Source organism: Bombus vancouverensis, chromosome 5 (assembly GCF_051014615.1).
Source record: "Bombus vancouverensis nearcticus chromosome 5, iyBomVanc1_principal, whole genome shotgun sequence".
In the NCBI taxonomy this organism is placed as follows: domain Eukaryota; kingdom Metazoa; phylum Arthropoda; class Insecta; order Hymenoptera; family Apidae; genus Bombus; species Bombus vancouverensis.
This window is the reverse complement of record NC_134915.1, coordinates 17214119-17239074: the sequence shown is the minus strand read 5'-3', so window position 1 is coordinate 17239074 and position 24956 is coordinate 17214119. Positions and strand designations below refer to the sequence as shown.

The 24956-nt window shown below is 32.1% G+C and overlaps 3 protein-coding genes and 1 long non-coding RNA gene across 14 annotated transcripts in view; 2 read left to right on the top strand and 2 right to left on the bottom strand.

Moving 5' to 3' along the window:
• The first annotated feature begins 128 nt into the window (after positions 1–128).
• Positions 129–6289, top strand: AGO2 (Argonaute 2). 2 transcript variants are annotated; one of them, XM_033337509.2, is made up of 16 exons: positions 129–300; positions 853–1011; positions 1356–1678; positions 1771–2097; positions 2195–2395; positions 2544–2670; positions 2745–3118; positions 3209–3328; positions 3423–3696; positions 3786–3944; positions 4013–4178; positions 4737–4827; positions 4905–5068; positions 5164–5437; positions 5518–5702; positions 5774–6289. In XM_033337509.2, exons 1-16 carry the CDS (start codon positions 291–293, stop codon positions 5862–5864), a joined length of 3045 nt encoding a protein of 1014 aa, XP_033193400.1. In that variant the 5' UTR covers positions 129–290; the 3' UTR covers positions 5865–6289. The 2 variants fall into 2 exon arrangements, with proteins under 2 accessions (XP_033193400.1, XP_033193402.1); XM_033337511.2 differs by lacking the exon at positions 853–1011.
• A 419-nt stretch (positions 6290–6708) lies between these two features.
• On the bottom strand, positions 6709–7792 carry LOC117158538 (uncharacterized). Its single transcript, XR_004464428.2, has 2 exons — positions 7394–7792; positions 6709–7319 (listed from the first exon to the last, which is right to left on the bottom strand). It is a non-coding gene; the product is annotated as an uncharacterized LOC117158538 (long non-coding RNA).
• Positions 7793–7928: 136 nt separating this feature from the next.
• LOC117158525 (protein FAM13A) lies at positions 7929–19749 on the top strand. Its single transcript, XM_033337512.2, has 13 exons — positions 7929–8070; positions 9103–9710; positions 9833–9958; positions 10357–10554; positions 10627–11008; positions 11120–11363; positions 17284–17454; positions 17563–17704; positions 17783–18013; positions 18105–18302; positions 18371–19027; positions 19133–19380; positions 19457–19749. The coding sequence occupies exons 4-13, from the start codon at positions 10399–10401 to the stop codon at positions 19668–19670; spliced, it is 2643 nt and encodes an 880-aa protein (XP_033193403.1). The 5' UTR covers positions 7929–8070; positions 9103–9710; positions 9833–9958; positions 10357–10398; the 3' UTR covers positions 19671–19749.
• Positions 15422–24956, bottom strand: part of LOC117158527 (uncharacterized) — an 11969-nt gene continuing 2434 nt past the window's right edge. For 7 of the 10 annotated variants that reach the window (XR_013058425.1, XR_013058424.1, XR_013058423.1 and 4 more), the window contains 8 exons: positions 24643–24925; positions 24225–24581; positions 23995–24135; positions 23822–23949; positions 23605–23737; positions 23191–23493; positions 16122–16278; positions 15422–16011 (listed from right to left, as the gene is read on the bottom strand). Coding sequence is in view for 2 of the 10 variants with exons in the window: in XM_076618655.1 (XP_076474770.1) it covers positions 23218–23493; positions 23605–23737; positions 23822–23949; positions 23995–24135; positions 24225–24581; positions 24643–24925 (1318 nt within the window). In the remaining 8 variants the exon portion in view is untranslated. Of the gene's footprint in view, positions 16012–16121; positions 16279–21200; positions 23494–23604; positions 23738–23821; positions 23950–23994; positions 24136–24224; positions 24582–24642; positions 24926–24956 lie in introns of those variants that run through there. The other 3 variants (XR_013058419.1, XM_076618655.1, XM_076618654.1) reach the window with 3 other exon arrangements.

The window sequence follows — 24956 nt, the reverse complement described above, 5'->3', positions numbered from 1 at the left end:
CATAAATTATATACCATTGAAAAGATCTTTTTTTGTACTTTATTCCTTTTGCCTGTTTTTGTATTTAATTATAACATTTATAGGTAACAAGTTGGTAAGCCTTATAATCGATAAAAAATATGTCGTAGGTCTTCCCCATTTCACACAGAAAGTAACAAAGGTCAGGAACGTGCTTGTTGTATGTAAGGAAGTACGTGAATTTATAATCTCACGCAAGTGAAACAAAATTTGGGTTTGAAGTATTCATTAAAGACACAAAGATCAATAGGTTTTCTGGGAAAGTTGTGAAAATGACTCGGAGTAAGTTGCACGAATATTATAATATTATTGGATGCGTCCGAAAGTTACGCATGTTCAAGCGGACATAAAGTAATCTTTCATAAAAAGATAAAAATGAAATAGGATAAGATTTGGTCATTTGAAACTTAGCTTTCGAGAATATCGAATTTGAAAATCCATTTCATAACCGTAACGTATACAGTTGATGTGGCATTATAAATAAAAATCTGGTCAAGGAACATCGTGTAACAACAATTTCTTATGTAAAAAATGTAAATAACGATTTTTTAGTTAAAGTATTCCGTAATAAATGTGGTCATGTTATATGGCTGCAGATTATTCAAGTCGCGCAGTTGTATACGAACGATATACGTCACACATTGCTCGATTTCAAATTTAATTTTCTGATATGCTGAACCTTGAATAAATATATTTGTTGTTTTATGTGTTCTTCTTACTTTGTCATGAGGAATTATCTCGTGCCCGCTTTTATGTAACTTTTACATGCATTCTATATATTACAGTAATAATATATTAAGACAGAAAGCAAATATATTTACATATGTTACACAGGAAAAACGAACAAATGTCCTAACGAACGAACACCTGTCCTAATAGGTGACATTGACATGTCCAGCTCAAAGCAACAGATACATGATTCACAATACATAACACATTTTTCACGACATTGGACAAATTACTCACAACAACAAACAAATGATTTACAAAATAGTATTATATATTACATATTGCATGCTACAGTAATAAGAATATGTTTCCAAGCAAAATCGCTAATTTTGAACGTCTCAGAAATTATTAAGTTTAGAAAATAATTTAATCGTAAAAATTTTAACAGTTTGTGATCTTCTACATGAGCATAATATGCTGTATTGCATTAGTTCTTTGAGTAATCAAAATCAATACTTCAACCGTAATGATCTTATAAATGAGAGCTAGTAATGGACGGTATGAAAGATTTATGATATGTATCCAAATTGGCGATTTACGCTTGAGGCTGTTCTCTTATAAGGCAAAAGATAAATGTATATATATATATATATATATATATCGCACAGAAAAGAAGGGCAAAAAGCAAGCATCCACATCTGGATCACTTGACATAGAACAAGGGCCAAGTGGTATACCACAGCAAGGGCCAAGTGGTAGACAACAGCAAGGGCCAAATGCTAGACAACAACAAGGGCCAAGTGGTATACCACAGCAAGGGCCAAGTGGTAGACAACAGCAAGGGCCAAATGCTAGACAACAACAAGGGCCAAGTGGTATACCACAGCAAGGGTCAAGTCAACGACAACAACAAAAGCAGACACCTTTCTCACCAGGGAGACAGTCACATGATGTCCAACCGCAGGCATCTGGTTCAGAACAGCCACAGCAGGTATTGTTTATACTTTACTGAAGTCAAAATGAAATTGTATGTAGAAATATTAAATGGTAATTTGTATTTTACTTTTGTATATTTCTATTTAGGTAACTGCTGTAGTTCCAAAGAATAAACATGTGTTTCCAAAAAGTTTGCAAGAAATGTACTGGAATCAGATGCCACAAAAAACTAGTGTAGGAACTATGGGCAGAAAAATTACAGTAGAAACAAACATGTTTAGACTCATCTTTCCTAGAAATTTTGAAACAAATGTTATTCATTATGATGTAGTCATTACACCAGACAAACCAAAATGTTTTTTAAGATCTGTTTTCGAAGAATTTAGAAAAATACAGTGTCCAAAGAGATATCCTGCATTTGATGGCAGAAAAAATGCATATAGTGCAAATGATCTTCCCTTTGGTGATCAAAGTGTAAGTAAATAAATAATGTGCTTTTATGATTATACATATACATAGTTTCTTAGTATCTTATATATTTTTGTTATATATATGTATGTATACATTATAGAAGGAAGAATCAATAACTCTTTTTGATAATGAATTCCAAAAAGAAAGAACTTTCAAGATATATTTAAAAAAGGTTGCGTTTCTTGATTTGTCATGGATCAAAAATTTAAAGTATGATGCATTTGAGTCTGACACAAAACAGCAATGTATTCAGGCATTGGATATCATTTTGCGCCATGGACCTGCATCGCAATACGTAACGGTAATTTTCTTAAATAATTCAAATTTTATTTATGCAAATATTTGATTTATATACTATCATATTAATTGCATGTGGTAATGATATATAATATATATAGTATGTTACGATAAATTTAATATTATTAATACATTACTTAACATGTTGATAGGTCGGTAGATCACTTTTTCAAGCACCGGAACCGGGTAGAGTTGTGTCATTGACGAATGGTTTAAATTTATGGTTTGGTGTATTCCAATCTGCTATAGTTGGATCTAGAGCATACTTGAATGTAGATGGTAATATATTAATATAATAATATTATTACCTATTGCTAATTATGCATATAAATTTTAATATATTTTATGAATAGTTGCACATAAGGGATTTCCTAAAGAACAGTCAGTTATTGATTTGATGAAAGAATTATGTCAGAATCCTAGAACTGGTACAGTGCTGGAGAATCTAACTCCAAGGGACATAAAATATAATCGAGATAAAATAACGAGATTTTTAAAGGGATTAAAAGTACAATATGAATTACAAGATCAACCTAGCAGTAAAAGAGTTTATGTCATAAATGGATTAGTCGATTGTGCAAGAGAAAACAGATTTACTTTAAAAGATGGAAGTACTTCTACGGTTGAACAATATTTTTTACAAACGAAAAGATATAGAATAAAATACCCTGAACTGCCTTGTATTTGGGTAGGATCTAAAAATAGCAACATTCACGTACCTGCCGAGGTAAATATAAATGAAAAAGAAATATGTTTACATGATTAAAGTTATTATACCTAAATAATAATTAACGATACCTGTATTCATATTTTACAGTTATGTACAATTATAGCTGGACAAGCTATACGGAAAAAGCTGGACGATGTTCAGACTTCTAAAATGATTCGCGAAACAGCAACTAATACCCAAATACGTAAAGAGAAAATTATGAGTGGTGTAAGAGGCTTTTTAAATAATTTTTATAATTGAAAACTGTCAAATCAATTTGTTATCATTAACAAAGTAAACTAAAATATAAATATGTTCACAGTTTGCTAAGATGGATTTGAACCATCAACCAAGTTTACTGAATGAATTTCATTTCTCTGTACATGGAGAATTTGAAAAAGTGCCAGCAAGAGTTCTTGAAGCTCCCAAGTTACAATACAATGACAGACAAGTTAACGTATTTAAGGGAGCCTGGAGAGCAGACAAATTTTTAAAACCATGTGATTTGCCAGAAAATTCATGGACTATATTAAGTTTAGACGGATACGTGCGTGATTCTGATTTACATAATTTGCACGATAAACTACGACGCGATGGTTAGTACGTTAAAAATAAATTTTCCAACATAATATTTAAAATATTCTTTTATAGTAACATAAAATTTTGTTGCTATATTACTTTTTAGGTTCATCTCTGAACATGACAATTAATAGGGCACTAACTCCATTCGCAAAATTAAGATTAGAAAATGATATTACGAACATTATTGCTTATTTTGAGCAAAAAAAGAAACAAAATATAAAATTAGTACTAGTAATACTTCCGAATATGGACAGTGCTTACAGTAAGTATGGTATTATTTTATACATATACGAAAGGAAAATTTTTAATAAAATGTTTTATTGACTGTAGGTGTTGTGAAACAAATTTCTGAACTTAAAATACTTGGAGGTATTGTAACTCAATGTATAAAACAGCAAACTATGAGGAAATTAAATGATTCAACGGTTGGAAATATTTTGTTAAAAATTAATTCAAAGCTTAATGGTGTTAATCACACCTTTGCTCGTTCTTATCGGTAATATTATCTCTTATGTTTTTTATAATATGCAATATCTCACGAAAGTATTTTGATACTCCTAGAAACTTTGTATGTATATTATACAAAATATTTTGAAATTTCATTAGTACTATAACGAGATACGACTACAGCGATTATATTGTTAAAATTTGATACGGATCTGAAAATGTATATAGGAGTTACAAAATATGTATTTGAAGCATACACTTCACAAAGATGACCACAGTATTTGAACATTCAATTATTCATTATATTAATAGATCACAATACATATATAATGAGACCATCTTTAGCGCTAATTGTCTACTATTTATGCTGCATATTAATTTTTCCTGTTTGCAATAAATTTCTGGTACATTTTCATATTGGTTGCAATGCTATTATGATTACAATAATATCTCATTATAGAGTTAGTGAAATTTCAAAAAGTTCCGTAGAATGAACATTATATATTCATAAGAACTTTTTGTGATAAATGTTTCGTGAGCTACTATATGTATATTGTGCACTACTATATATTTGCGTTTTATGTACATAAAGTATTATTTTCTTTAGTCCACCTTGTTTAAGAGAACCATGCATGATTGTTGGTGCCGATGTGACTCATCCATCCCCTGATGCGACGAATATACCTTCGATTGCAGCTGTAAGAATCTTCTCTTCATTATCAAATTATCGAATCATGCAAAAAAATGTGTATATATATATAATACCGTAATTTAGATTGCAGCAAGTCATGATCCCAATGCTTTCCAATATAACATTGAAATAAGACTTCAGCAGCCGAGAGAGGAAATGATACGCGACATGGAAGAAATTATGATAATTCAGTTGAAGTACTTTTATGCGCAAACAGGATATAAGCCTAAAAGAATAATCTTCTATCGGTAAATGGATTAGAATATTAAGCGATATGTAAGGTTAATGGGTAAATTCAATTATATAGAATATTCTTAACAAATACTTATTTACGCGTGTATAGGGATGGTGTAAGCGATGGACAACTTTTACAAGTGATGCATTATGAATTGGAAGCAATAAAAAGAGCTATAAATCATTTAAACAAAAGTGAAGACCGTGACATTGCGATCACATTTTTTGTAGTTCAAAAAAGGCATCACATACGTCTTTTTCCGACTGACAAAAGAAATTCCGATGATAGAAACTTTAATGTACAAGCAGGCACTGTCGTTGATACAGAAATTACACATCCAATTTATGGAGACTTTTATCTTGTATCTCATGCTAGCATACAAGTAAGTCCTATATCTTACATTATATTATATGCCGTTAAAAGTAGTTACATTAATAATTAATAGAAAAAAAACACTTATAGGGTACTGCTAGACCTACGAAATACAGGTGCATATGTAATGAAAATCATATGCAGGAAGATGAAATTGAGCAACTTACGTATTATCTTTGTCATATGTTCGCACGATGTACACGATCTGTTAGTTATCCTGCACCTACATACTATGCTCATTTAGCTGCTTTTAGAGCAAGAGCATTAATACACAAGTAAGTTCGGTATATGCATATGTATTAATGTCTCATATATTTATTATAAAATTATTTATATGTGTTTGCAGTGTTCCCTTAAATATTGATAGGCTCGGAGAGGAGCAGAAAAGCAAAATGACTTTACAAATAAACAAAAATTCACCTATGTTTTTTGTATAAGATATATATAAAACATATGATAAAATATGATAAAAAAATGGTTAGACATTATTTTGACTTATTTCAGTTAATGCATTTTTAATTTAAGAATTTATCTTCGCATGCAACGTCTGTTCTACATGAGATGTCAGTTAATTATTTCTTTCACGGTTGCTTTGTTCATTACTTACAATACATAAATTACGTACATAAAATTTATTACCTTATTATTAAATAATTATTCTTATAATATAAAAATATTATATATTCATCGTATAATTAATTCTATTTGAATGTAAAGATGTAATATGCTGATATGTCTAATATGTCTATACCTGTAATATGACCTATAATGCTATCGTGCCGATATCATGGGTTTGATAGTCATGTCATGAATCATGTCATAAATCATAATAAAGCGTAAAAAGAAATATTGTACTTATTTATATATTTGTGTGAATCTGTTTATATCGTTTAATAGTGCAAGAAATTTTATCGATGGATTTTCTACAATTTCTGCATTCTGATAATACGTTAAGTCTTGGTAATGGAGTTTGGGTAAATTGCGATTCAACATTCGTCTCGCATTTTACAAATTTCGAAGATAACGATTATTGTCCCTGTAGAACATAGAATATGTAGTCTTTAGAAAGGTATGTTAATTTTAATTTATTTAAATATTTCACTTTAGCATATGTAATATTGTACTCTGTACATAATGCATTTGTATTTTATATATGAATGTGTATGTTTTCTTTTTCGGATAGCTTTTATATCTATCTTTTACTTTTGGTAAAAAAGTAAAGATAATAATAAATTTTTCTTTAGAAGGATTAAAATATACAAGTCGAAAGTAACACATGTATAAATTACTACACATTTATTTACTAGTAATTATAAAATAGATACAAATAAATAATCAAATATATTAAATGTTAAGTAAAGTATATTCGAAACAAAAAAAAATATATGTTTACCCTTTTCTATGATATTAATCACAATTGTTTGAAATGGAAGAACAATTAGTAGGGTGCATCGAAAATAGTTACCCTATAGTCTAGTAGTAAACAAACGCACATAGCTACAAAAGGTCATCGTACATATTTCTATTCCTGTTGATATAGTAGAAATCGATTGAAATGTATCACTTTATCATCATCATTAATTTTGTGGATTTAAAAATATTATGCACGTATGTTGTTTAGATGTATAAGGTAAACAATATGCTTAGGACAAAGTTTAAGTATTAGAATTGGTTCTTTCAGAACATATAAATCCTATTAAATAAATATGTATATAGCAATATATATATTATATAACAGTACTTTTCATAATATCATGTAAGAAATCCAATTACTAGTCATTAACAGAGGCATAAATATGAATAATAAGAGATATTACATTTATAGGACTTGTTGACTGAATAAAGCTTTGAAAACACGTAGGGTAAATTGCAGTCGTAGTGTAGGGAGAGATCTAAAATTGGAGATCGGTTATTACAGCTACAGTTTTCAAAATTATCACACATGAGACAAAAATTTATAACTTACACAAATCGGTTAAAACCGGTGTAAAAATTTTATGAAATTTCATTGTTATCTTATAAAATAAATTTAACAAGCTTCCATTTCTATAAAAATTTATTAATTGAAATTTTCAAATGAGTTAATTATTTGCGAACTCCTCCGCTCTTGTTCCACTTTAATCAATCTTAGCTCTTGTTCATATCTTATTCTTCCACAGTTTCTCACCTTGTTTCTCTTTATCTCGCTTTATTCGTTTTGTTACCTTTTCTTTCGTTCACCCTTTATTCTCTATCCTTTATATTTTCTCTCTTTTCTCTCCTTTTCTCTTTCTGGTGCTTCCTCCACTATTCTCTTCCCTTTTCTGTATATAATTTTGCCTCCGTCTAAGGTAGGTCTCTGTTCTCGCGGATGCTTCACGTGACCAGAACGTCTATTGATTCTTGGAGGTGAGGTAGTGCATGCGCCCTCGTGCTCGCAATATCTGCTGCCAAGGGGGTATGTGATACGCTGAAAACGCTGCTCGAGTTCCGTTCGCCAACAGAAGAGACGTAAAGGGGCTATCGTTGTATATAGAGACGAAAGGGTGAACGAGAGAAAAGACAGAAAAGGGGAGCCACACGGTCGTAAAATCTCAGTATCGCTTCGTGGGGCGCTCGTGCACGATTCGCTGTAATCGCTATGATTACCATAGTTTTCATGAGGTATGTTTATTTCTGTCTCTCTTCACCTGAAAATCATTGATGTAGTTAGACAGCTTTTTCAGTAATTTTTTCACGGTTTGTGATTACATATAAAAATTCTTCGGAAAGTTCGATATTACTAACGGAAATATTTACTAACGGAAACCGCTGCGATAGAATATTACTTGTTGTATACGTGTCTTCAATTCTTTTATTTATTTCCTTAGTGTTATAGAGATGCTTTTCATTGCACGACGGTCGATCATGTGACGTTCTGCGCGTGTTAAAAATGTGAAAAAGCAAGTTAACGAATGGCATAAAAACCAATATTTGTCTAAATAAACGCGTGTTATCGTAATCTGAATTCTTGACCAAAATGTACGACAAGATTTCAAGATGTATTAGCCAGTTGCTATTGTTTCACTGCAGGTTCTAATGCGAAAGTAAACAATGCTTCGATGACGTGTCACATTAAACGTTCTCCTTTTACGAGTTGTATCATTTCACAGTGAATCTTTCGAACATCACAGTTATTCATATATTCCGCTAATTAAAATTTTTTCCTTTTCCCCCTCTATCTTCTTCGTACCAAGTTATTACACCATTTTCTATCCTCCTCTATATGTTTTAACGAATATTGAGTTGTTCATATTTAGAATTGAACGTATTGTAATTTTCTATTTTTCGAGCAAAGATTGTTTTCCTTGCAAGCGAGCGTCACAGAATGTTTCAAGCTCATAAATGAATTGACATTTTTTGCCCTATTCACGTAATATATCGTCGTGGAAAGTTCTGGACTAAGAAACGTTCATGTTTATACTTATCTAATAACAAGGAGAATTATTGTTCAAATCAACTAGACTCTACAAAACTTTCGGTTGAAAATAGTTTTTACGAACTTCATGATCACCGCTATCTATTTACGTGTAATGATTCATCTTCAACGGCAATGAATAGAATTGACGATTTCTGCTTCATTGTGCATCAATGAAAAACTGGCGTAACGTAAGAAAATGGACGAGATGATTGAAAGATTCTTTATTTTGATTTCAGAAGGCAACTACAATAAAAGTTTAAGGAGACACGTGGACCATGCCAGGTTAAGGGGCGAAGTGGTGACCTAAAACTCATCCTTGGTTCTGACCCTCGATGCTTACGCTACGACTGGTGTCGACTCATTTCTTGAAGCAGCCATAGGCAGTGCCCTTCGCCTTACAGAAAGGGCTCGATGCGATGTGCCGTGATAGGGACATGAACCCAAAACTAGTCAAATTAAACGATCTCTTTTTAACATCATATTGGTTGCCAACATCGATTTAAAGTTGCTCGAAGATTTCGTGCGAGTGTCGACGAAGGACTTTTCTTCGCCGGTCCCTTCTCCTTCGAAAGTTTTCATATTCACCCGTCCTTCTAATTTTCATTATTCGCTTACCCCACACATTGTTCCTTACCCTCTGTTTAACGAATCTCTTCCGTGCGGAACTGAAAATTCGTGACTTGCTGTAAACGTCAACGTCATTATCAACATCGGCACAACATCACTATCAACGTCAACGCCACCGTCAACGTTCACGCCATCGTCAACATCGAAAAATCAAGCTGTCACGGAGAATAAACATAAAATACATCGAACAAAAAGATTTCATAACGAAATAAACAAGGTGATACGCAAAGTTTATTAAAGAAAGCTTCATCGAATAAAATACTTTACTCTTCCGCTAGCTATCATTTCGCAGTCAAAAGAATAATATGCAAGATAATTTCGAAAGTACTTTCTTACCAGGTATAACATATCCACTCGGGAAATCGACTGCGAAGGAGAGCAAATAACCAAAAAGTGTAACTCGAAGTAGTATCCAGGCTGAACTCCATCTACTTCAACCTGTGGAGGGTCGCGAGGGAGTGTATTGTGAGTTTGCAGTTTTTAACAATTTCTATAGTAAATTTCGGTAAACGTGCAACGACAGACGATTCGTCATTGATACTATCCGATACACGATCTCAGATAGAGCAATCGTTGTCGTCCTGATGTACATTAAAGAAGCGCATAGCATAAAAAGTTTATCGATCAACCTACTCTTGAGAGATTGAATATCGCAAAGTCCATTGTTCGATCGGTATCGAATTCTCATCGACACAGGCATATTGTCTTCTGTCTAGATTTATCGTGAAACGCAACTTTGCAGTAGACGTTGAAGAGTTAAAAATTACACAGTTGCTAGTTCAACGCCATAAAAGTATACTTTATTCGTTTGATATTGGTAAACTAGCTTAATAGAGACAAACAAAAATTGTCAATTTAATCAGTGCGGCGGCGGTGGCGGCGGTTCGCGTTGTAGACAAAGTGGGATGAGACGTCCTCAGCAAGATCATCACCATCTCCACAGCAACCACCACCACCATCATCATCATCATCATAATCATCATTACTATCATCAGCAACATCACCACCATCATCATGGATCTTCGTCGAGTCCTACACGATCTCGACAAGTTCACGACAAGGTAATTTCCTTTAAGTACGTTTCACGTTTTTCAAATGTCAATAATTTATACTGAAATTCAATTATTTCCAAGGACGAATCCCGTTTAGCGAAAGTGAAACGCGTTCTGACAGTATCGTTATTAAGACGTAACGCAGGATCTACGAGGGTCTTTGGTACTCGACTAGATTCGATCGAGCCATACCTCGACACCGGTGTGCCTTTTGTGGTGCACCGATTGTGTAATTATATCGAAGCTCATGGATTCCAAAGCGCCGCGGTGTTCCGTCTGTCCGGTGGAAGCCCAAGACTGGCAGAAAGATTGAGGGCCGCGTTTGAGAGAAGAGGAGATGCTGACTTAGAAACAGCAGCCTGTCCCCCGACTGCGGCAACGCTTCTTCGCCAGTATCTAAAAGAATTACCACAACCTGTTGTACCATCAACCCTTGTAGCTAGGCTATTGTCCATTCATGCCCGTAAGCATCTGTTACTTTAATTACTCTAGCACGCTGCCTTTTTTCTTTTCCACTTCTTTTTATGTAACATGTTCATTTGAAAAGAAAAAATCATAAACCATTTGTTCACAGAAAATTATGCTAACGATCATGACTGTTGGATTAATTTAACGAAAGAGCTACTGTCAACTCTGCCAACCTCCCACTATCGTTTGCTTGGTTACTTGGCTCTTTATCTAAGCAAGTACGAAGCCAAACATGGACGTAGTGCCGGCGTTTGCGGAGTGTTCGCCCCTGTAATTCTACCTCATGTTCCACCTGCTACCACCCTTCTTCGTGATATCTTAGCCGAAGCATCTGTGCTTTTTCCAGATTGGTAAGTTGCATATATATACACCTTTTTTCTTACCTTTTTCAAGTGCATGCATTTGCTGTAAGATGTAGTCATGTTAAATTGGTCAAATGAAAACCTGTTAAACCTGTTAAATAAATATCGCGATATCCAACTTTGTGGCTCAATGCCAGATTTGAACTATATAGGCCATATGATTATTGACCATAAATGTGCATAAACCGCATTATCGTGATTCAACAGTTATATTTTTAATTAATTCTGACCAATAAAAAGAAAAAGATAAAGACAAGATAAGTTTAAAATACACGTAATTTTAACTATAAGAGAAGCAATTATAAATCGCGTTATTATCAGTGTTATCTCATAAAGAAATCCAATCGGTAGGCTTGCAATTACATGTTAGCACGTCTTAAAACTCTTGGCTCGTGTTCGCTCACGTGTATAGCTCAACTTCCTACGGTTCTACGTACAAATAGGTATGCTATTTACATTAAGTCACTTTATGTTCTCAAAATACCATTAAGTTCCTTGTATTTTGTAAACTTATTTTTATTACATATATTCGATATCATCGTTATCGCAAATTATGCTCGCTTCCTATTAAAGCATACGTATCGATCCTTGATCTTGATGGAATAATTCAATACCGACGAATGTTCTTGAAAACGCAGTCGATACTTCCTTCTGTCTTATACTTATTTTTCGATTAACGTTCAAGGTATACGCCACGTGCTCTTGCATATCAATATCACAGGCATGCGTTTTAGATCGATTTTAGCGTTTTCAGCTGTAACTATAAAGAGAGGAAACGTCGCAAAAATTTTTTCGGCTAGCATTTTTTTCTTTTCTCACATTAAATACGTAATAAAATATCGGGTGTTTTCGATCAATATGACTGCATTATTTCAGTAATGCCTCCTCGTATTAATACCTTCGTATGATAGATACGTATAATGCAACGTATCGTCTCTGTTTTCTTATGGTTTGGTCAGTGATATCGTTGATATATATCGTATGACAAAGAGATAAAGTACGATTAAAATTCGAGATATATATATGTATGTATAATAAATATAATACATATATGTATATATATGTATATATATATACATATATTGTATTATATTTAATAATGAGTAATTTATTAATGTAAGTACTTTCATCTTTTACGCAAGAAGAAAAAAATAAAACAGTAACAAGGCTTATTTACATACATATAACGACGAGTTTGTTACATTTACATGCAAGTCAAAAGAAATATTTTTATTTCAGACTCGAAAACTTAAAAATTTCTTTAATCTTTTGTCTCTTTCTCTGTCAAATTCAAACATTAATTGCAAATATATACATAAATTTTGCCTTATTTTATATGTACGAAACATCCTTAACATTGGATTTAGTGTATTCTATGTCATTTCATAGCATGGAAACTTTACCCAGATATTTTAGCTAAAATTATTTTAACTTTACCACTAAAGTGCGTAGTTCCTCAATTTAGCCTGAAGAGATCGTCCAGTCACGCGGTTCATGTTATTCAACCAACAATGTACTGTTTAGTACGACAAAAAATACGAAGAAGAACCTGTTTCTTATGCGTATCGAAATAAACGCTTAAACTCGTTAATAGTCATCGACTCGTATGAAACTGCGGCAAATAACGTTTTTGCTATTTTTTCGTAAAGTTGTAGAGCATGATTTTGCATAAGTCATCAAATCAAAGGACAGGTTACGATAAAAAATTCTTAACTGTTATCTTCGATAATTGCTAAAAATTATAGACAGAGAAATCATCAAGTTTTCTCTTGGAAAACAGGATTACAATAAATCCTATATTAATTTTTATCAACCTTGAAATCCAAGATTCGTCGGCTGCTCCCACTCGTCCCGAAGGAAGACAAATTTCATCGATAAACGAAAATTGGCTACTTTACAAAGAATTGAATTTTTACGTAGAAGAATCGAAAACATGCTTTTCGTCTAGGATACTACGGACATCTTAGTTTTGTCTATCCTAAGTAAAAATTATTATTGACTGATTCAAAGATGCCTGAATCAATCATATGCGTTTATAAGCTCTAAAGTAATCGTGAATCACGAGTCATTGTGTTTTATAATCGATGCGTTTGCAACATATGTATATCATGCAGTCTAGTCGTTCGAGGCACTGATCCAACAATGACGTAATCCTCCTTAATAAGTTTCGTCCATCTTAAACACTATCATAACCATGCACAAATACATACGTAGAATCGTTACGTAGTTACGTGTTATGTATCCGTAGTTGAAGGAAGAGCCGTTTGGCACAAGCCGGTTTCAGCAAGAAACACGCCTACCAACGAAAATAGTTCAGAAATCGAGATCCCTCTACACGAAAGTTGGCAAAGTATATATGTATTTAGCATACAAATGGAATCGTTCATACACACGCAGTTTAGCTTTACCTTCGATCTTTCGGCTATTTTCGTAAATAAGTAAACGACAAGTTTTCAAAAGAGAATGTTGACTGACAAACGTTATCGAACGAGTTTACCTAAAAATCGTTGGTATTTTATTACTAGTGATTTTACGATGTAGCTCCGTGCTAAATGTACATACATCGTCGACCAAAAATAATGTTTCGTTGACGTCAAGGTGTCAAACATGCGGTCACAGATATCCATGTTACATTTGTTATAGATCGTCATTTAATACAATTTCATACTAACGAAGAAAATGATTTTAATCTTATTTCATTTCGATAGAGGCGGTTATATTATTGCACGTATGGAAGAAAGAATTGGAACTAATTCATGAATTATCTGTCATAAATTATAAATCATCGTAGGGATCGACGAAGTCATCGTTAGGGGCATCGTTGGAACCACTGGGTATCGAGCTATTATCGCTGTCATGTAAATTACAAAGTCTCATTTATTAGATAAAAGTATTTTATATTGTCTTAAAAGAGTAGGATTCGTATCGAAACTATACTCATAAGTTAATCACGATATTGCCAGTGACAACAAGCTCCAAACCGGTTTCGGAGGGTTTGTTTCTTCCGGTGCAGCATAGGAAAGCAGACACCGTAGTGGCTTCTGTGTAGTTTAGCATGTGAAGCATTGCAACAGAGCTATGGAGTTTGGGTGAAATTCCTATGTTAATTATGGTCAATTTTACGAACGCGTAACCAGTGCCAACAAACATGAGTCAACGGGAATATGGATAGAGAAAGAGTTTCCATTCGATCGATTCTCGAGGCTGTCACGTGTATTACATGTATATTCGCTGTATATACACTCACGGTTGATAGACAGTAAGTAGTAACGCTCGGGAAGTCGCGTGCGTCACGCTCGTCACGCGCAAAGACGAACTACAAGATCGGTGTCAGTTGAAGGAACAGAATATAGAGAAGAGTCGATCGGCAACAGCCGCAGTCTAATTTCTGACTTGTTCGAAACTTTCATTTGGTCAACGCGTACCTTCAAATCGGAAGCAACGTACAACGCGCAACGCACGCGTTTGTGAACGTGAAATCGTCCGTGAATCCAACTAATTTCTTCCTCGAAAATTCTAGGTTCTGTGTTTAGACTCACGACTTCTAAACGTGTACTTTCATACGAATCAGCAGACATATATCTTGACTAATTATGCGGGAATTAAGTGTTGTCTGTTCGTTGTGAAGGACAGTAGTTCTTTGGAACTTTCGATCGAAAAGTGTTCGCATTTCTTGCGTACGAGTCGACTGAGAACGCTCTCTCGTCTAGTTCTACAAGCAGACGACTATAAATGTTCCATCGAATCACTGAGAGACTTGTGTTCGCGCCGGTGGTCCGCCATTGGAAAAGAAAGTTGGTGTTCGTGATTACATGAATAACTTCTACTGCAAAAGGGATACGCGTACAGTAAGTTTATTGCACGCATCACCAACATAACAAATGCAAATAAAGGGTCGATTCCTTTCCCGTTTTCCGTATTTATCGACGATTCCTCTTCTTATATTTTCATGTTCATACTTCTTTCAAACGGAAATTCTTTTCTAAAAATACAGATAGACGAGTCGCAATTGGTCAATTCCAAGTATTGCAAAAATACAACAAGGCTAAGAAGTTGATCCATTTAATGTGACAAATTATACAACTTAATCATGCATGATATTAACGTAAGAGGTAATTCGATTTAAGAAAGAAGTCTGAAAATAGGAATATACGATGTGTTGTTATGTAATGTCAGCGCGATACGAGATCTCGCGGTTTTATTAAAATCTGCTAAAAAAGCATCCATAAAAATGCAACTTTTCTTTGCCTTCATGGTAAACATGTACTATGAAGGATATTAATTATTTCTGAGGACACGAGGATGTATTTCTTACGTACTTCGTTGCTAAATAATCCTTGCATTACTGCAAGTTTTTTAATCGATCCCTTTTAACGGATATGCCGACAATTTGTTACTTACGATTAATCGATAAAACAGTTCACCCTGATTTAAAATACATAGCTTAAGAGGAAGCAGTTCCTTACATTAGAATTCTAGTAAAAATGTTTTCTCTTTTTAATTTAATTGTTAGCCTGTTCTCACTTTTTATCTTGTTTAACTTTATTCGTTCGCCACTAGGATATGTGCACACAATATAAAATATCATTTGGGACGATTATAAACGTCGATGTACCTTGAATGTGCTTTTCTGTACCTGTGGAGAAAATAACGTCGTTACATTGTCAAATATGAATGTGTTTCCATGGGACAGCGAGAAAAATCTCACCAGGAAAGCACAATAAAACGCGTACTGACGTGACCTACCTCGTGGTTGGCGTTCTCAAAGGCATTTCTCTCTAACGCTGATCGATCACAGTCCACCGTACCTTTTTTCTCTTGTTGAAAGAACGACTCGACTCACTCAAGTATGTAACTTTTCAATTTCCCAACGATGCATTGGGTGCTGCCAGACGAGTCGAATCTAAACAAAGATATGAAATTTCGTAGCATGGTATTTTTTTTATTTGCATCTTAATATTTTAGAATTTAAATTAAAAAAAATTATGTTTCATTTGATTTATAAAACTTTTGTATATCTATTTTTACTATAGTTTTTAATACCACTTATTTAGTATCTACATATTAATTTTTTAAACGTTATGTAAAGGTATTACGAGCTTCTCTCTTACTCTTACTCTTTCTTTCAATACACTTTTACTTTTAATTATCTTACGTTTCGATTATTTCATTCGACATGGTTAATTTTTTGTACATTCTGATCGAGGCGGTCCTCACTGGCGTGGCAATGGAATTTTCCAATCCCTCGCGTATTACGAAGGATAAAGCAGCGTGTGTAAAAATAGGAATGTTACAATGTGTATAACAAGATTGAGGACTTTGATTTCGTAAAGCACATTTTACTTCTCACTGCATTAGGTCTATTTTTGTTTCTAATATAAGTTTTGGTTTAGTAGTATCGTTCTCGTGAAAAAGAAATACATTAGCGCAAGAACCGGTGACTCACTTGCAATTTCCTCATCTTTTATTATTATTATTATTATTACTATTCTTACTACTACTGCTAGCAGTACTACTACTACTACTACTACTACTACTACTACTACTACTACTACTACTACTACTACTACTACTACTACTACTACTACTACTACTACTACTATTACTATTACTATTACTATTACTACTACTACTACTACTACTATTACTACTACTACTACTACTACTACTACTACTACTACTACTACTACTATTACTATTACTACTACTACTATTACTACTACTACTAAAATATCTTTAATAATATCATAACATAAAATCTTGACTTAGTCCTTTTACTTATTGTATTTATAGAATTTTGATTTATATAGAGTACTTTTCGGATTCCTTTATCAATCATACTTCACTAGAATAGAAGGAACAGCACTTTAATAGGAGCATTTAACTCTAATGATGGGTTTGTTTTCAGCATCCGAGATAACGTGGTGAACGGCGTGATCTCTGCAAGTGATTGTAAGATTTGCAAGGATACAAAGGACGAACCAAAAGATTTTGAAGGAGCGTCGTTGCTTTGCGCGCTGAAACCGCGTAAGCGTAAAGAACGTCACGAATCCTGTTGTCAAGAACGAAAACTGATAAGGTACGATAAACAAATGGAGAAAGAAAATGCTTTAACGAAGTTATAAAGATTATATATAAGACCAGTTTGACTTCTCCTATTCTCTTTCAACGAATCGAACACTTTTAGAAGTAGTAGCGAGGAGCGTGTTCTTGAAAGTCCCGCTGAAACCACGGACACGATTAGACGTGTGAGCAGTCACGAAGATTTTAACAGTGAAAAACATTTGCATATTTTATCTCAGCTCGGACAAGACATGGGTCATGGTGTGGTGAGTTTTTTCCAATATGCAAGTAATGTTTATTACTTTTGAATTCAGCTTTACACATGTAAGGTACTTTATTTACAGAGATGCGGAAGTCTTCCCTTACATGAAAGAACAAATGTTTCACCTGTGTCCAAAAAAACTCCACCAACTTCGTCACCGTGCGAGACAGCTTTAGAAACAGAAAAATTTGAATGCGATGCCGAGAAATTGAGAAGCAGCGAACGCTTCAGTCGAAGTATTACTCCGAGAGGACGAAGGCAGGCTCGACGAAGGAGGGTGCATAAAGTTACAGACGCAGAGAATTCTAGTAAGGTAAAATTTCTATTTGTTCTTTACATGTGACATGTAACAAAACAGAATCTATAGAATTTGTATTAAATTGAAACAAAAATTCTTTCGTTAGGAAAACGAAGAAGAAACCGATAATATTTATGTCTCATCGAATCCTAATAGTTGCAATGGATCTCCAGCACAAAGTTTTTTGGAAATGTTGAGCAGTGGACCGAGCCGATCGCCATCACCGGCTCGTCCTCCAACAGTTAGTCATGAAGATCTAAATAATCCCAGCCTAACTAACTGGACTTTTCAACGACAAGAAAATGTAAACAAAACTAGGATAAGCTCAATTATATTCAATGACAATATTACATATCAATCTAATATTTGTAGGACGAAGCTGCCGATGCACGAGTAGAAGCTATGCTTTCTCCAAGAAATTCTTTATTACTACCTAGACGTTTTTATTCTGAAAATGAAATGCAACCTAATGCTCCGAATATCGCAGAACTTGGTTTAAAAAATTTAACCAAGTATATAAATGGCTTGAAAAAAAAGATAAAGAAATACGAAGACGAATTTGAAGAAAATTTTGGTTATCGTCCAAGTCATTCTGATAAGATGAGCAACAAGGACATCAAACGATTGTGTACAGAATTAAGTAAATTGCGAAAGGAGCATAAGTTATTAAAGGAAGATCCGGTGAGCGCGTTATTAGCTAATGCAAATAACAAAACAAGAACAACAACTAACGGTAGTCCGACAAACAACAATAACAGCCAAGAAAAATCTAGAACAGTTTCGATGGAAGAGATGATAAAAGAAATAGAAAAAAAACTAAGTGAAAAGAGATTGAAATATAATAGACCCGAAAATATGGAAGAACTAACTTATGAACAATTAATAGATGAAAAAACTGCTGTTCAAAAAGCTTTGCTTCATATTGAGAATACTTTTGGGAGACCAGTTTCTAAAGAAGATAGAGCTGTCGTGCGATCTTTATATGATAAATACAGAACTTTAAAAAGATTACTTATTAGAGCAGGCGTGGTAAGCGACATATTTTATAAATCTAATAATAATCCTAATTATATATATAATTGTATGTATGTACATATAAATTATCTTTAAACTTTCTTTCTGTTTTTCTTACAGAGCAAAAATAAAGATAGCATTTCAGAGTTGGCTACTATTTTGGAACATGAAGCAATGGATTTTACATCATCTAATTTACCTAACAATCCATCTGATACAGAGAGGAGAGCTAGCGAACCTGATATGTCACATAGAGGTATTTTGGATTGTATAGATTCAGTAGATCAATTACCAACTGATAGTGATAGTCAGCACAGCAGTAGCGAAGGAAGTCGTAGTAACAACGAAAGTCTTCACGCACTTCCACAGTAAGTTTTTAGTATATATAATTCACTAATATCTATTTCCTAGAAAGGTATTAACAACTACTTAATTTGATATTAGAGAGGAATTATTGGTACAACAGAAATTAACTAGAGAAGAGAAAAAGCGTCTGCGACGTGCTTTAAAAGAATTAGAAGCACAATTCGAAGCTCGTGCCGGCCGTAGAATGCAAAGAGAAGATCGTGGCCCGCAAGTCACAACCGTTTACGAATCATATAAGCAGGCTAAAGCAAAGCTTCGACTGATCGATGCTCTAGTAGCTAAAAATGCTTGACGCAGTATTTAATGAATATCTTGAAATTTACATACATCTAACAATAAAGAAAACTTCAAACATTATAAAACATCCGAAATATATGCAGTGGTTATTATAAAACCGAAATTTCATACAACATTCATAAAAAATGCTATTGTGCAACAGGAGGCAACAAAAAACATCTATCCAAAATGAAGGATATTAAAACAAGACACTAGTATATATGTCTGATAATTTGAATTTATCCAAAAATCAAAATATTTTAAGAGAACAATGGAGAGGCTGTCTCTGGCTGTAATACTTTGACTTCGTATGTATTGATTATAATTGGCCAACAATCTATTTTAAATCAAATTATCAAACCGATATAAGAACATGTATGCAAAACTCTATTCTCAACTACTCATATACTGAAATCTCAGTTATTGAAATCAGTATATTGATAAATTAATTTACCTTTAATTCTGATAAAAATGTTTATTGCGTGTAATATGATATTTGTACGAAATATTTTCAACGACAATTTCAATTATTCTAATTAACTAGATTGTTTTGATAAGACTCTTGTTATTTTAATGACTCAGTGAAGTGCATATTATAAAACGATATCATACGATAATAAATAATAAAATTAGTACCAGGTTAGTATTCTGAACTCTAAACACTAATAGTTAGAAAGTAACAGTGGCTACCGCGTTATAAACAATCTGTCGATTTGCATTCAATTTCCTTCAAATACTCAACGTCAGATTCAATAAAGTAAGGAAATGCTTATTGCATGGTTATTGTAAACTGCCAATTTATACGAATAAGTACATCACATAAAAAAATATTAAAGAAAAACATGCCACTGACCTGCTCCATTTTACATATTTCTACTAGTGTTATTTAAAATTTTGTCACATTTTAATAGAAATTTTAAAAAATTTACTTCTTCCTATTTTATATTATTTGCATATACACGTATATTGCATCATATTTTTCCATGTTTGTGCATTTCTTTATGTTTGATTAAATGTTGAGTATGTAAAAAAACAAAGACATAAAGAAATGAATTATTGCTTGAAAAATTATTATATGTACGTATCTTGCTATATATCAATGGATGCTAACATGCAAAAGTAAACTACAAAAGAAGTATTAAGGACGAACAGTGACAAATTATGAAAATAATTTCATAATTGAAACGAATTTAACGAATACATTGTATGTTGACTTCTTTTTTTAGTAGGCATTATATATTTACATACGTCTTTGTACTCTATCGATTAATAATATTATTGCCATTTTCAAATTACTATTTTTAACAAATTTATATCTTTTTTTATATTACATGACATAGGATATCACCTTCTTTAAAAGCTAATACATCAATTGAATGAAAATAGAAAGAACAGATATTTAGATTCTAGATTATACATTATTTAAACTAAAATTGATATTTATTTCATTAGTCGAAGATTATCATCATATTGAATGTTGAGAGTAAAGAACGGATCTGTGGGGTTATTTGTAATGTAAGTACCTTGTAAGAAATATCACATGTTATAATTGTAGAGTACTATAAACTGTTACAGTCTTATAGCTGTATTAAACATATTCATTAAAACCTCGTTAATTTTTCCGTTTTATATTTGTGCAAGTAAAATTTTAAGGCAATTATTCTGAAATATAATGCAGGTATGACGTATATAAACAGTAGCCTTAAAATTCAACTTGATAAAGCGTCTTAAACGAAGGTGCTAAAGTTTCAGTTTTAATCTTATCAAACAAAAGAAATGCTTTGCGAATTTTAGCAACATGGAAGTGCGCCGAAGGGGTTCGCGTTTTTAATATTATGATTTTGCAGCAAACAAGAATTACAGAGCTTAACTAGTACTTATGTATTAAGAACTAAAAAATAAAACAATGTAGGAAATATTCTATAAATTATTATATATTTATACATATATGTATATGATTTTAAATCTTGACTAAAATCAACCGATGTTCAAATTTTTAAATTGATTATAAAAAATTGCTGGAATATATGCGTAGTTTCAATTGGTTCCTTGCAACATATTTTGGTTTAATCTATGTTTTTTTGTTACAAACAAACTTATGGCGGCCCCAATTCTTTAGCGCTAATCCATTTCGCACACTCGTATGAAGAATCTGATTTCTTTGAATATATTAATATTGCATTGATCCAGTCGACATTTGTTATAAAATTTACCCGCTGAATTAAAATATGCGGAATTAATGGAACAGAAAAAGATTTTTTAGACCAAAGCATTTTTTAGTCTGTGATATAATATGAGAGATATATTATTTATGTTAATATGGGAGAGTGTGTGTGAGAAGGACTTCATTTTTTTTTGAGGAAACGATTTCTTGACGTGAGGAAATGTTTTCGGTCATCTCCTTCGTAGAAGGTAATCGAGATTGATGATCTGTTTAAAAGATCGTAAAATAAAAGTAGTAATTTAAGTAACGTTACATTCTTTTATACGAAAAAAAGAAAAGAATGAGAAAGAGCGACTGAAGTAGAAAAATCAAAAGTGAAAAATCCGAATAATTTAATTTAATTTAATAAAACTTACAATTTTTTGTATTTTTTAATAATCCAACAAAACTATATTTTAACGATTAATTTCCTTTCACACGATTTTAAGATTTATTATTGTATTTACGAATATATTTGCAGAAATAGGCTCATTATATTTTATTAGTCTTTTAAAAAGACTAATTTTATATTAAACATCATAGATATCATAAGATATTCAATCAATTTTGGATGTGTATTAATTTTTATGATAAAAGTAAAAAAAAGATACTGCTTCAGGAGTAAAATAACATTTTCTGTTAACGTTTTCTGAAATAGATCTCGTACATAAAGTACAAGAGACATATCTGTTGATGTGTGATTTTGTATAATCGCTTACAAGATAAATATTATTGCCACTATTAGATTGAAATTTCGTTTACGAAAAATATAAATTGCTTTTTTATTTCATAAAAATAATTCGCTCTTGATGATGTATTTAAATATTAAAGGTAAAAATAAAAAATAAATAAACAACAATTTTAATTATTCTGCAGCGTTTGAAAATATGAAATTGTGTATATACGTATAAACGGTATGTATAGATGAAAAGCAAGGGCGTATATCAATATACGAAACTAAACAAATCTATTAGTCGTTATAACAAGTAGCATGTAGAATTGAATAAAAGAAAAATATGATCTGCTAAAAATATTGTTTTTGTTATACTGAATAACCTTAACAAAATCCTTGATATTTCTTTTATAGTGCATATTTTATATTTTAATATTTAGATTAATAATCTTCTAAGCATTATAGTGATAAGAAACAAATCTCTTATCGGGACCACACAATTGCTTACTTAAGAAAAAATATTACAAATTTTATTTGCATTATACTTTATATGTGTTTATCATGTTTTATCAAATTTCAGACCACTTTTTGTGACAATACTACATAAAAAATAGTTTCAATTAATATCATGTAACAAATTTGTTAATAATTTCAGCTTACGTGATAAATATGATCCACATTGTATTGTTACCATGATGTTAGTTTCAATTGCTTCTGAAATGTTTGAATTTGCCGTAAGAGACCAGCTAGACGAAGAGAAATAGGTTCCCTTGTGACAGCACTATTTCCCCTTTTGTGAAAAAGTCTTTGCTGAAAATTTGATCCATTTGATCCATTAGATTTAGTTGATGTAAATGGCATAGCTGCATACAATTTATCTGATCCCAGTGGAATTTCAGTTGATATACAAACGTAACTGTTCTTTTTTTGTAATAATTTCATTTGATGTTTTAATGACATCACCTAGGATTAAAAACATCAAAACATTTTTTATAAATATTGGTATTGTGTATAAGCTGTAAAATATCACGATTTAGTCTAAGTATAAATAAAAAATCTGCAAAATAATCTTACCTCTTTATACAAGTTAACAACAGCATTTATCTCATCTTCTTTAATGCTTAATTCTTTTTCTAAATGTAGTATTTCTTCTTCTAAATCTTTATCACTGTATTTTTTTGCTTTTGCTTGTAATCTTTCATATTTTCTATAGTGTGTGTACATATGTTAAGAAATATTAGATTAATATAGATTATTGAGTTTTACTTTATCATTGGTTGACTTAACTTACGTGTTCATTTCCTCGAACTGATCATGAAGGTTAATGAGAACTTCCCTTATTCCTTTAGAATCTTGAGAATGATTAACTGTTGAGGTATTAGAAATGTGTTTATCACAAATATTGCCCTGTAATGTGTTCTAGATTAATATTTTTAAACAATCTATTCATCTAGATAACTTTACCTGATATATTTTGGATTGCATTTCTGGGTTTTCCATCTTTGTGTTTACATTTTGTTGGGAAGCAAATAATTTCAACATTTTATTGTCTGTTACATGTAGTATTGTATTCAGTGTATTCAATTGATTCTCTGATCTAGTATCCTGTAAATAACAAGAAATATTTTTATGTTCTGAAATGAAAGATGAACATTTCCAATGATATTACATTTAATATTGTCTACTAAGCAAACCTTTTTCTTATGAAAATTCCCATATTTATTTACACTGCCATTAATTCCTTTTTGTAAATTCTGATATTGCTCAATATTTGATTTCAAATTTACATTTAAATTACTTATTCCTTTCCTATCATATTTTAAAAACATATTTTCATTTTCTAATAAATGATCACCTTTACTCATAAACAAATTTTCTTTCTGTATATGTATATTATTCATTTGGGAATTTATATGAGACAGTTTACTCTGTTGATTGTTTATCTGTTCTACAAGAACAGATGCAGGTTTCATACCTCTGCTAATTTTACGAATAAGAAGAGGTGTCACTCCTGTTGCAGCAATTTGCCTTGTTTTCATAATGCTCAAAACCTTTTGAATAAAGAAAGATTGTAACAATAAGCATAGCTTACTTTTATATCTAATAACATACTTGCTGTATATTTAAACCTAAATTATGACTTGGGGTTACAGAAGTACCCACTACAAAGGGTATATTTTGAAAGTTAAATCTACCGAAATATGAACGATTGGCTCTCTTTAATTTAGAAGCTAAAGTTGGCATTTCATAATTATGAGTAACTATTGGGTCGCAATATGATGCTTGTATAATTGCATGTTGACACTGATGCGAATTGTACTCTTCCATGGTACATGCAGGACTGGTTGAAATTTTCAAATTATTACTTAGATCATTATTAATTGTAATCCTTCCTCTGAAAATAGAAGTTAATATTATATTTGATA